The 13,145-nt window shown below is 45.3% G+C and overlaps 1 protein-coding gene across 2 annotated transcripts in view; it reads left to right on the plus strand.

Moving 5' to 3' along the window:
- Nucleotides 1-810: 810 nt before the first annotated feature.
- The window catches only part of LOC149875052 (phosphatidylinositol 3,4,5-trisphosphate 3-phosphatase TPTE2-like), a 38,004-nt gene continuing 25,669 nt past the window's right edge, over nucleotides 811-13,145 (plus strand). The window contains exons 1-4 of one of the 2 annotated variants that reach the window (XM_090026946.1): nucleotides 811-928; nucleotides 2,659-2,745; nucleotides 11,309-11,386; nucleotides 12,616-12,663. In XM_090026946.1, coding sequence (XP_089883072.1) covers nucleotides 2,696-2,745; nucleotides 11,309-11,386; nucleotides 12,616-12,663 — 176 coding nt within the window. In that variant the 5' untranslated portion in view covers nucleotides 811-928; nucleotides 2,659-2,695. Of the gene's footprint in view, nucleotides 929-1,006; nucleotides 1,145-2,658; nucleotides 2,746-11,308; nucleotides 11,387-12,615; nucleotides 12,664-13,145 lie in introns of those variants that run through there. The other variant, XM_090026957.1, reaches the window with a different exon arrangement.

Below are 13,145 nucleotides of genomic sequence, written 5' to 3' on the forward strand. Positions count from 1 at the left end.
ACATATCAAGTCTCAGAAGGTCCCTTCCAGGCGGGGGAGACTTAAGAAAAAACAAGCTCCTTAAAATTAGAATCAAGGTGACAGCAACCATAAAAGGAAAAGTGTGTGCGCATCTCAGCACATGAAAGAAAGAAAGAGAGATGCCAGGCTGGCACTTCTTGCAGCGTTGTGCCCGGACAGGAACCCCTGCCTACATGGGCCGGGTTGTCTTTGGTGCTGATGGACACAGGCATCCACCCTGCATGAAAACACTGAACTGCTGAGCCTTTAGCATTTTTAGAAGGTGGTGCCAAACCTTTGGTGAGGGGTTTGCATTCATCATGGTGCCTAATTTAGGACCTGCTCCTGGAAACGGGCTTAACTTCCCTGACAGGATCCTTCTCATTGCTTTCAGCTGGACCACAGGGACCCCCAGTCCTTAGCCATTACCCTCCAGGTGAGGTGGCTGAGGGGTGAAGGCCAAACCCTTAGCCCTTACCAGAGGAGCCTGCAAAAAATGTCCTGGCCAGGCTCAGCGTCTTCAGGTGCGCGCCGTCCCCAAAGGAGGCTCCCACTAAAGCGATCCTGTGTTTGCCTGAAGCAAGTGACACGCGTGCACATCCACACCGGCGCTGAGGCATCTTACGGGCTGGGTGCGTCTCAGCTGACCCGCTTGCAGCAGACAAGACAGGAGCTGGCTGCCTGAAGCTGGGCGGAGGTGTCTCCCGCATCAGTGCGGGGGGCCGCTCCCCGCAGCCGCAACCATCGTGCGGGGGAAGCGGCCCGTTGCTATGGCGACGGCGCTCCACTCCGGAACTGCCCAGGAGGGTGCGAGCGCCCCGCCCCCCCGCGCCACGTGCGGCCTGCGGGGGCAGGTGCGGCCGCTGCTTTTAAGCGCGGCGCCGGCACAGCATGGCTGGTTCTTGGTTCTGTGTGTCTGTTGTCCGAGGTAACGGGGCTGGGGCCGGTCACTTGCTCGCTGCCCGGGACGGTAGGGCTGGGCGGGAGGATGGCCGCCCGGGGCGGGGAGCGGGGAGCTCAGGAAGTGGAGCCCTCTCTGCTGAGTCCGCAAAGCGGAGCGCGAGGGCGCGCGTCGGGCCTTAGCTAGCCCCCGCCCCAGGGCCGCCAGCAGGCTCCTCGCCCGGGCCAGGGCCCGCCGCGGCAGGTAGGGGCGAGGCCGGGAGCGGGGCGGGGTCCCCCGGCGGCGCCGCGCTGGAGCAGGAGGGGGATAGGAAGGCTGCCCCCCGCCGCTGGGCCCGGGGCTAGCGCCCCACCGAGGGTGGCTGTGCGGGGAGCCCAGCCCGCCCCGCTGCATCACTTCCTCCAGACTCTGCCGGCTTGCGCTGGGGCAGAGCCCGGGAGAGGGGGCGAGACTCCTGGTCTGCTCCTTCTGGGTAGGGGCTACCTGGCCCTCTGTTAATCCCCTTGGCTGAGTGAGGGGCTTAACCCCCTCTCTTCCTCCCACGGAAACTGAGGGCAGGCACAAAGAATCACAGCCCTAGAAATAGGCTGCCCAGCCCTCTGGCAGTGCCAGCTTGTGTGCTGTGGCAGCCCCCCCCCCTTGAATCCCTCCTGGACCTAAATGTTCAAACTAGAGCCCTGCTTGGAAGTGGGGCCAAAGCTGTCCAGTTTACTACTGCTGATTCACTGGTGAGACAAGAAGCTGCTTTCTTTGCCAGAGCAAACTTGGTACTTCTGCACTGCTGTGGGGAACAGGCACTCTTGTTGCAGCTGGAGGAGTTGAGTGGGAGCACACACTCTGCTGTTTAAGTGAAGGCAGGCAGCGACCAACATCAGGTGCTGCTCAAGCTTCTGATCCTCTCTGTACAAAGGTCTTGTGCACCTCTGTTTGAGAGAAGCTTCTTATGGGAATTTAATGCAAATCAGGTTGCTCAACCAAAAAAAAAAGTGGGAGGAAGGAAGGAGAAAGTCTTCTAGTTTTAGAAAGAGACTTCTTTGTAAGAGGTTCTTTTCTAAGAAAGGAAAGGTAGCTGGTCTTTGTGCCAGGCTTGCTGTACTGTGTACATCAACTCTCATTTGACAGAGTTGTGCTTTTGGTTTGCTAAGTTGGTGCTAATGATCTTCAAGTAACAGCAGTGGCTAATTTCGGTGAAGTTGGACTGAGTTTATCACTAATGGTCTTTTAAACACTGCTTCTGGGAACACTTGAGTACAGCTGTATCTTTTTGCTGTGCTATGAATTTCTTTTGTGTTCTGTGGCTGTAATTGGGTTAATGGATTAGACAATGGACACAGTGTCTTTGGAACAAGGTTTTTAGTTTTTTCTGAGCTATTTGACAAGCGTGCATTTAAAGCTATAAAGTACAGAATGAAACACTGCCAATTTATGTTGCTTACTAGACAGAATGGACAACTATTCAGTATTTAGGCTCCTTTCATCCAATTTATCCTCTTTAACTACTGGATTGTATATATTGGACTTCAACTCCCAGAGTGCTCATTTGGTAACTCACTATTACATAAGTCATCTAATTTCTCACCAGTGGAACATCATAAACTAAATGCATTTTAAGTACTTGGTGCACTGAAGCCTTAAACCTTCAGCAACTTAACCATCATTAGGGCTAGTTTCTTACTTTTTGTTTAATGTACACCTATGGAGTACTTATTGTCTTTCTCTGACATGCTTTGAGGAATAACTTGATTTTGTTGTTTTAGATGTTTTCTTATTAAGACCAACTGAACTAAGAACAAAATGACAACTGTGAGATATGAACAAGGAGCAGAACCACCAGAAGCTCAAGAGTAAGTGGTTCACCAGAAACTTCACAACTTACAGTGTGTGTAAGCTCTTGTCCATCTGTCCCTTGCGTTTTTTCCCAGTGCTCCTCAGTGTAATATAAAAGTACAAGCATAGCTGAAAACACAGGATGCTGCTGCTACATGTTGTGTAAATATGAAAGACCAAGTGCAAGCTTCAGGAAGTAAAATGTTCAGTAGTAGTTGATTTGCATATTTTGTGAAGAAATACTCAAGAATTGAGTGAAGAAGTGTCATGAGCTAACCTGATTACTATAATGAAAAGGATAAAAGGATGCATGTTTCCATTTGAAAGAGGATACCATATCTAATATAGGACAGACTGGGCATAACTTTCCAGCTTAAATGTATTTCACTTTATTTTTCAGGATACTGAAGAAAAACCAAACTCTCCTTTTTAAAGGGTAGCTGAGTTAATGTATAAAAGTTCAAGCTCTTTATCTAATAAAATATCACCCCAGTAGTTTAGCTGCATCTCTGATCTCCTCCTTTCATGAAGTTATGGTAGCAGTTAAGTTTCTCTTTCTTCTTTTTGCAATTTAACTTACTGCATTTGTGGACAAGTTTTCAGTAGCAACCTGAATTACCTTGCTTTGGCAAATTAAGGTATTCTCAGTTGAACTACAGTAAAAGCTTCATCTGGCATGAGTGGGGTAAGGGGGTGCCAGTTATCTGAAAACCCCTGCCACGGGTAACTAGATGCTTGCTTGCTATTGAAATAAGAACCACATGGTTAAAATCTTGGATCTCATAGAAAATTATAGTTGAAAAGGACCTTGGGAGTTCATCTAGTCCAATCCCCTGCTCCAGCAGGACCATCTGACTAAGACCCAGCTAGACGAGTCTTGGCTGGGATGTTGTATAAAGTCCTTTGAGGATGGAGATTCTACAACTTCTCTGGCTAGCCTGTTTCAGTGCTTTACTGCTTTTCTAGTGAGAGGTGGTTTGTCTTCCTCGTATCTAACCCAAACTTCCCTTGCTGCAACTTGAAACTGTTGCTCTTTGTTCTGTCATCTGCCACCACTAAGAACAGTCTCTAGCTCCATCCTCATAGTAACTAGCTATCCTTTGTGTAGTTGAAGGCTGATTTTTAAATTCCCTTTCAGTCTTCTGTTCTGGAGACTGAATAGGCCCAGTTCCCTCAGCCTCTCCATGTTATGTGCTCCAGCCCCCTAACCACTCTTGTTGCCTTCTGCTGGAATCTCTCCAATTTGTCCACATCATGTAGTGGGAGGCCCAAAACTGGACAAAGTATTCAGTTGTATGGTGTGGCCTTACACCAGTGCTGGATAGAGGGGAATAATCACTTCCCTTGATCTGCTGGTAACACTCCTACTAATGCAGCCCAGTATGGTGTTGGCCTTCATGGCAACAAGGGTACACTAGGTTGACTCATCCAACTGATTTGTCTACTGTAACCCCCAGGTCCTTTGCAGAGCTGCAGCTTAGCTAGTCAGTCCCCAGCTTGTACTGGTGCATGGAATTATTGTGTCCTGGGTGCCAGACTTTGTACTTCTCTCATGGATTCAGAGAGACTGGAGGACTGAACCTCTAGCCCCACCCTCCAGCATACTTACGCGCACATGTGCACGTCCTCTGCAGATTTGCTGATGGTGCGCTCATTCCATCTTTGAGATGGGTGACATTGAACAAAACCAGCCCCAGAACTTGCCCTTGGGGCACTCTGCCTGATACTGGCTGCCAATTGAATATAAAGCCATTGATGATTACCCTTTGAGCCTGACAGTCCAGTCAGGTTTTTGTATGCAGCATAGAGTCCATTCATCCAACACATACTTCCTTGGCTTGCTGGTGAGCTGTGGGAGACCACATCAAAATCCTTGGTAAAATTAAGATGCATCACATCCACTGTTCTCCCTGCATCCACTTCTTGTGGAAGGCAATCAAGTGGGTCAGGCATGATTTTTGCCCTTGGTGAATTGATATCAACTGTTCCTGTCTCCATATACCTAAAAATGAATTCCTTGAGGACCTGCTCCATGACTTTTTTTAATTCTCACTCCCACTGCCCCTGCCCAGTTGTCTCAGATCTCTTTTAATTGCCACGAGTTTACAAGGATAATGGTCAGTAGCTCTGCAATTGCATTGGCCAACTTCCATAGCACCATTGGGTGATTATGTCTGGTCCCCTGGGGTTGCCTCATTCAGCTCTTCTAAACGGTCCCTAACCTATTCTCTAGCTACTGTCTGCTCACCTCTTCCCCAAACTGCTACCAGCTGCAGTAGTCTGTGAGCTGACCTTGCCTGTGAAGACTGAGGTGAAAAAGAGGATGCAGTACTCAATGCCTGTTGCAAGGTTCCCTCACTGAATGGGGGAGGCACTTGCACGTTCCCTAATCTTCCTCTGGTTAGTGACATGCTTGTAACCAAAAGGGTTTTTCTACCATTCGCATCCCTTGCTACCTGTAACTCCAGTTGCACTTTGGCCTTTTTGACTTCATTCCTGCATGCCTGAGCAATACTCCTCCCTAGTTGTTTGCCCAAATTCCACTTTTATAAGTTTCCTCTTCTGTGTTTTAGCTCACTGAAGAGTTCCCTGCTAAGCCAAGCTGGTCTTCTGCTGTATTTGCTAGTCTTCCTGTGCTTTGGGATGGCTTGTTCCTGTACCTGAACGGCTTCTTTACACCCAATGATTCTGGACTCCTTTCCCCTTGGCACTGGCTTCCCAGGGAGTCCTGCCCATCAGCTACCTGAGTACATCAAAGTCTGGCTTGTCTAAAGTCCAAGGCTCAACTGCTGCTGTCCTGTCTGCCTTTTCCTCGGGATTCTGAACTTGATCATATCATGGTCACTTAAGTAACTTTCAGGTTTTTGGCCTGCATAAATACTAAGCCATGTGTTTGTTAAAACAAATGGCTTTGAGCTTGTGTGTAGTGGGTTGTTTTTGTTTCTCTTCTTTTTTTCCCCCAATTCTTACCTGGGTAATTAGGCACACAGTCCACCTTTTAACATACAAGTACAGATATGTATCAAACTTGCCACAGCAGATTGCACATGGCTTCTACTGGCCACAGATATAAAGTATTTTTGGGGAGTAGATGTATTCATATTGTTTAACTTGCATGTTTGAAAAAACTCCCATATTTAGAGCAAGGCCCCCCCCCCTCCAGCTTCTAATGCTGCAATTTTTATGTAGTGGAGAATTAAATTACTTAAACAGTACTGCCAGCTCTTAAAACCCAAGTATCACTAATCTTGTTTAAATAATTTAAACATACGGTTGGGCTTCTTCATAAGGCTTATAAAGTTTATGGGTTCATCTTCTTTCTCTGTAACCATGAGGGCTTAAAAAAAAAAAAAAATCTTTAACAAATTCTGGGACTCATGCTGCAATGCCCAGAATCTGTATCTTTCAGAAAAATGTTAAATATGAATTGCGTCAAATTTATAAATTTAGTATTTTGCTAAAGCAAAGCATGATAACCTTTCTTCCATAAGTCCCCCTGCCCCCAGTTTAGGTAGATTTAATTAATTTTGGATGCTGATAGATTTTAAAGAACTGGACTAAGTGTTGTGACCCTAGTAATGTTTATAGCAGTACACACTTCTGCAGGTTGTACAACAGTAGTGCAAAAATATGTGTACTAGTTCAGCTGGAGAAGTAGTAAAGGGTTTAGCAGACCCTGAGAACTTGCATGGTCCTCCTGAAGCTGTATATCCCTCTAGCTTTTGAGCTTCCTGACTCCAGTATTTAGAACACTGACCTGAACAGTTCTAAAGTCCTCATCTTGTTAAAATGTATTCAGGAGGAAGTTCTTAACTTTTCACAAGAAATCTTTTTAACTTTAAGGGAATATATAGTCAGTAGTAACTGACAAAGTGCTGCTTTAGCATTTATTTGATTGGTACTGATCCCATCTTTCCCTTTCCTGTCTGGTATCCTGTTTTTAACAGAAATGTTTCTGAGAATTGCTTTATGATGCAAGAGCTCATACTTTTTGAACAGTACTCTATTGTACTGGACTTGGCATTTTAGGTATGCTGAAATAGTTTTGCATCTTTTATAGTCCAGTGCTTCCTAAGCACTGTGTATTGAGTATTCCAGGGTATAGGAATTGTAAGTGTTTTGTAATGTACATTCTCAAATGAATGGATATGTTTAATAGCTTTCACCTCCTTTATTTTGTGAATCTTAATTGGGAAAATAACTGAACTTAAGGGGCTGGGGAGAGGTAAAAGAGATGACTAATCCAGTAAGTAATGGGAGGTGCCACAGCTGTGTTGAATTGGTAGTTACTATTTGGTTTTGCATGCAGATATGTAAAACCCAAACAACTCGTACCTTCTATTTAAATATTTTAAAATATTACACTGATTTATCCCAAGATTCTTTCTAACATATCAAATTAAGTTGACTTGAAGGAGAGGCTGTTTTTAGCCCCCATAAGAGAGGTAGATTTGACTTTTTCATTTAAAAAAAATTTCCCCTTCCTACTTCTGGGTAAGAAGCTTCAAAAACACAGAATAGATAAACAGTCAGTGACCTTCCTCTTCTCATGCTCCCTGCTATGAGCTTTTGTGTAGGTGTGGATCAGTTCATCTTCCTTGGTAAGTGGTATGAGAGCAAGTCCTCTGCTGCTTTCTACTCTATTCATAATAGAAAGCAATCTCACATTCTTGGTGTTGTGGAAACATTCTGTGATAATGGAGTCCAGCTGCTTGTTGTTGGAAAAGCTACCAAACTGCCAGCTGGCCTTGCTGAAAAGCATATACTGAAAAACCTATTCCCTTAGGGGTCAATTAGAGGGAAAGCTGCTCCAGTCTTCAATTTTCAAATCGGTTCTAACTGAAAGTATAGGTCCACTTCTAATCCTGAAAGCTTTAGCTCCCATACATACCACAATTTATTTTGGTTTCTCATCTATTGGCACTTTTAATCATTGGTGTGTACTGATAACAAGGCTCTTGTTGAACTTCTAGTTGTCTATCAGCCAATATACCATAGTATCTATACAAACAATAGATGCATTTTGCAGACTGAGTTGAAGTGTTGCTCACAAAAGCTTATGCTTCTCCATCAGACAGCCATGTTAAGCTGAAGTGAAGTCAGGGTAAAGACTGCAAGGTGCATCTAACTCCACAAAAGCTAATGCATGCAATTCAGTAAGAGCTCACTTCATGCTAACTAACACTTCATCCATTACTATGGTATATGCTGACTGGCACTGTTGTAGAATGTCACGCTGGAAATCAGTAGGCGTGTGTGAATAAGGAAGCATTCAATTTGGAGGACTGGTTCTGTTTGGAGACTTGGACCACTGTCCTGAATTTGTTCAGATCAGCTGAGAAGAGGCAGGCACAGCCAGGAAGCTGCAGGTTGTCCTGCAGCTCTTCTGGCTGTGCCTGCCTCTCCCTGGGCAGGGGGAGCTATAGGAGAAGTCCTCATGGGTGCCTGGCCCAGCCTAGGCCCATCACTCAACCCCCCCCCCCCCCAAAAAAAAACCAACCCCCCCTCCCCCCAAAACAAAACAAACAAACCTGGCTCTGGAAGCAGTAACTGGGGCCTTTTAGTAGCAGTGATTCCTTACCCTGGGGATCTTCAAGAGGATGTTAGATGGGCATCTGGCTGGGGTCATCTGAACCCAGCACACTTTCCTGCCTATGCAGGGGGTTGGACTTGATCTATTGAGGTCCCTTCCGAACCAAACATCCATGAATCTGTGATTTGGGGCACTTGTGGCAGAGCCCCCCCCCCCACCATGCAGTGGGGGGTAGTGGGGATCTTTACCCCCTCTGCCCTCCACCTGGGATCAGTGTGGCAGCTGTCACATCGTGTAGATGCAGCATGGTTCGGCAGGGCTCAGCACACTACCTGGGAGCTGGAGCCTGGCAGTGCACTGCCCCAGTGGCCCTAGCTTCCAGGCAGTGTCCTGCTAAGGCATGCTGCACCCATGCCTGTGTGTGTGTTGGGGGGGGCAGGTGATACAGGTATGGCTTGCTCTGGGCTGCAGCAGGGCATAGCTCCTGCTCCCAGTGCTGCCATGCCTGCATCAGTGCTAGGAGTAGGGTGGGGCTCTGCCCTGCTACCACACCCCCAGCTTCCCTCCCTGAGTAGTGTGCCCCCCCTCCCCGCCCTGGTTTGGCTGGGCAGCTTTTCTGTCCACCCAACCCCAACAGACTTCACCAGCTGGAGATGGCTGTCAGCTGCCCGTTTTAGTCTGTGGCTGAAAACCTCCAAAGCAGTTGAGTTGTTTATTTTTTTGGGGGGGAGGGGGGGTTATGAATCTTTTCCAAAACAATTTAGATGCCTCTTGTCCATAAATTCATAGATGCTAGGGTTGGAAGGGAACTCAACAGATGGAGTCTCTCTTCTGCCTATGCAGGGTCAGTTCTGGGGTCAGCTGACCCCAGCCAGATGCCTATACAGCCTTCTCTTTAAAGATCCCCAAAGTAGGGGAGGCACCACCTACCTTGGAAGCCCATTCCAAGATTTGGCCACCCTTACTGTGAAGAAGTTGTTGTTGTGGTGTTTTGTTTTGGGGGTGGGGGTGTTTGGCTTGCCCCCCCCCCCCCAAAGTCTAGCCTAAATCTGCTTTGTCAGTTTGACCATTGTTCCTTGTTACCCCAAGAGGTGCCCTGGTGAACAGAGCATCTCTGGTTCCTTGCTGCCCCACCCCACCATGAATTTGTAGGCAACCACAAGATCATCCCTCAGCCTTCTCTTGCAAAAGCTGAAAAGGTCCAGGTCCCTTAGTCTCTCCTCATAGGGCTTGGCCTGTAAACCCTTAACTCTGAGTGGACCTTCTCAAGGTTATCCACATCCTTCTTAAAGTAAGGAGCCCAGAACCGGGTGCAGTACTTCTAACTGTGGCATTGGTCAGATTGCAAAGTATCACCTCCTTGGCTGTATTCATCATGTATCTGCTGACACATGATAAATTGTAGTTAGCTTTGCTGATGGTTTTGTCACACTGACTCGTGTTCATCTTGGAGTCCATTATGACTCTGAGATCCCTTTCAGCTTCTGTGCTGCTGAGAGGGTCACTTCCCAGCCAGTAGATGTGCTGGATGTTTTTATGCCCTAGGTGCAGCACTCTGCATTTGTCCTAGTTGTACTGCATCCTGTTGTGTTATGCCCATTTATCCGGTCTGTCTGTAGTTCTATCCTCCAGAGTATTTACTTCCTCCCAAAATCTTAGTATTGTGGTCTCTGAAGATATTGAGGAGTACAGGTCCAAGGACTGAGCCCTGCAGGACCCCACTACCCACATACTTTAAGGTTGATACTGACTTGTCTGCTCCTACTGAGTGCCACCCCCAGACTGTGTAAGCATCCAAGTTGCAACTTCATAATTTCGTTATGAGACGGTATCAAAGGCCTTCCTAAAATCTAAGAAAATATCCACCTCTACTCCTGTGTCTAAGCGTGACCTGGTCATAAAACAAAGCCATATTAGTTGGACATGATCTGCCTGTTATGAATCTATGCCAGTTGCCCTGCAGCATTTTTCCTGCTGGACTTGCACAAATACCTTAAACTTTTTTCTTTCCTTTAAAGACTTTTCCAAGGATGGAGGTAAGACTGACTGGCCTATAATTACTTGGATCCTCCTTCCTCCCCTTCTTGAAAAAAGGGGCCAATGTGGATCCCATTTCCAGTCTTCTGGGACCTGACCCAAGTGCTATGAGGATTCAAACAGCTGTGCCAGTGGTTCTGCTATGACACCAGCCAGTTCCTTCAGTACCCCCGGATGAAGCTCATCCAGGCTTGCTGACTTGAACATATCCAGCTCATTCAAGTGACTCTGCACCAAACTGGCATCAACAGTTGGTGGGCTAATGTCCCTCTGCCCAACTAAGAACCTGTTAGGCTTATCTTGACCCTTGTTCAAGAACACAGAGGCAAAAAACTCATTGAAGAGCTCAGCTGCCCCCTGCCCCCCCCCCATCTGTCACTAATTGCTCCTGCTTATTCAGTGCAGGTCCTATGCTGCACCCCACCTTTTTTTTATTCCCTACATATTTAAAAAAAAAAAAAATATTATTTTTTTTGCTATCTTTTTTAATACATGTTGCCAGCCTTGGCTCCATAGTTGCTTTGGCCTCTAAATAGATTCTTTTACTCTGGTCTCCCAACTTCTTTGATTTGGTTGCTAAACTTCCTCTGAATCGAATCTGCTACCAAAGCTTTGCACAGCCCTAGAAACTGGTCTTACTGCACTCTCTGTACAAATTTTTTTCTGAGTCTTTCCATGTGCCCTCATGAGACCTCTTGCTGCTTCTGGTACTGTAAGACAGTTGGTTACCTTTAGTGTTGCTACCTAAAGGTGAGAGCCTGCTGTTCATTTTTCTTTAACATGTTAGTTTTCATGAACTGGCCTTGCAGTTCAAGAGCATCTTGCATGCAATCATTCTACCATTCTCTGAGGCTGGTGTTAACTGAACTCGGCATGGCAGTGTCTCTGCTTCTGGTGACAGCCAGGGAGGCAGAGCCTTGGCTCATTTATGTTGGCCTATATCACTGCTGTTCATCCTTCCAAGGACTTGTAATGCCCTAAGCAAAGCACTTGACTTGTTTCCTTGACAGTCTTGAAAAGCCACCAGAGGCCAGTGTAAAGATTGATGATGGCCGTGATGAAGATGGTGAACCGGACAGCTGTATCAAGTAAGTCCTGTAGTCTCTAAAAGGAGTTTAAATCTACATGATTCTAGTTTTTAACAAGAGCATCCCCTGATAATAGGTTAAGTTACAGCAGAATTGTATAATATTCTAATAGCTTCACGTGGGAGACCTAAAATTCTACTGTGGTCTAATTTGTTGTCAGTGCTCTGATCAACTGGTGAAGGTGGTACTACCTCTGCAGTGTTTCTTGGTATGAAGGTGGTTCCTCTGTCCTTGACTCTCCTGTTGCTGCTTCATTATTGAAAGGAGATGAAAGGACTGAGAAATACTGGTGCAAGATGCTATGCTATAGCTGCACAAAGCATCTTACCAGTGGTATTAAGCAGTTGCTGTATGAAGGCCATGATGCATTTAATCATACAAATAAAATGCTGGCAATATAGACTTCAAAAGAATCTTATTGCTATATGAGGCAACTGAGTCTTTAAGCTTCAACTAAAATGTAAGTTAAGTAATAACTTCTTGTAAAACACTTTTTAGGACACTTTATGGTTAGATGTGTAAGAGTACTTTTCAGAAGAGCTTCAAAGACTGATTCCAATAAAGATATTGCTAGAATTTTTTGGGGTCAACATATCCTGAGCCTTAAGTCCTATCAGAGCTATTAGTCTTTTTAAAAGATGAAGTGAGAATTTATTTGGTCTTTCCAAGCAAAAGTTTATCTCAAACTTTCTTAAAGCTAAAACTTCATATTGCATTGAAGCCTTCTTTACAAAGGCAGTCTCTGCTGGTAAGATGCTTCTGGTTTGTCATTGAACAAACATCTTCCAGACTTTATGACCTAATGTTTTTTACTATGCATAACCTGTAACTGGACTACTGTTAATTGGGTAATCACTAATTTGGTGCTACACAACACTAAGTCTGCAAACCGGTTTATCTCTTTCAGAACACTACACATGAAAACAAATACAAAATGGGAACTGCATGTCTTTCAGTCTCTGCAAACCTGCTTCTAGGGTGTGGCTAAGGAGGTGTGCAGTTCCTGCTTGATGGAGAAAAATCTTGCTAGTAATTCCCTTAGAAGGGTAAAGCAAAATTTAAGCTAGCTATGCAACTACTTTACAAGCATCATGCATATAACTTTAGCTTTCTAGATGATTAACCTCATTGCAATAGTGATGTAAAAATGACTTAAATACAGTTGCTCGTATGTCAGAGCCATTAACTTTGTGTTGCTCTTCTTTTTTTTTTTTTTTTTTTTTAAACAGGGATATTAAGACAAAAATTTCTCCATTTGTGATGTCTTTTGGATTCAGGTACGGGGTGGGTATATGCATATATAATACCAGTATAGAAGGGAGGGAGATGTAAAATTTGCTTCTAGCCATTTTGCTGTAAAGCAAATATCAAATCTTGGCTATGCAAAACTTATTCCGAATAAAATTCAGAAGAGCTTCTTGGGGAAACTTTCTTCTCTTGGCACTGGGAGGGACGAATGAATGCTGATGGAACTATTGGAAGTCTACAAGAGCTGCTTCAAGCGCAGTAGACTAATTCTGTTGCACATTAGCACAGCAGGAAAAACCTGTGCCAATATGCAGTTAAACTGGTCTATAGTACACTAGCATCACAAAAAGCACGCATCAGCACTAATACTGCACCATAAGAATCAGCACTGCTGCGTGAGTTTAGTACCTGTAATTACAGATACTAAAAAATGCACTGTAATTATGGCACACTTAATGAGCACATAAATGCACCCAAAGAGACCTCACCAAGACAAATCTAGGCTGTTTGT

The sequence above is a fragment of the Crocodylus siamensis genome, chromosome 1 (assembly GCF_052110815.1).
Source record: "Crocodylus siamensis isolate JL-2025a chromosome 1, ASM5211081v1, whole genome shotgun sequence".
Classification (NCBI taxonomy): Eukaryota; Metazoa; Chordata; order Crocodylia; family Crocodylidae; genus Crocodylus; species Crocodylus siamensis.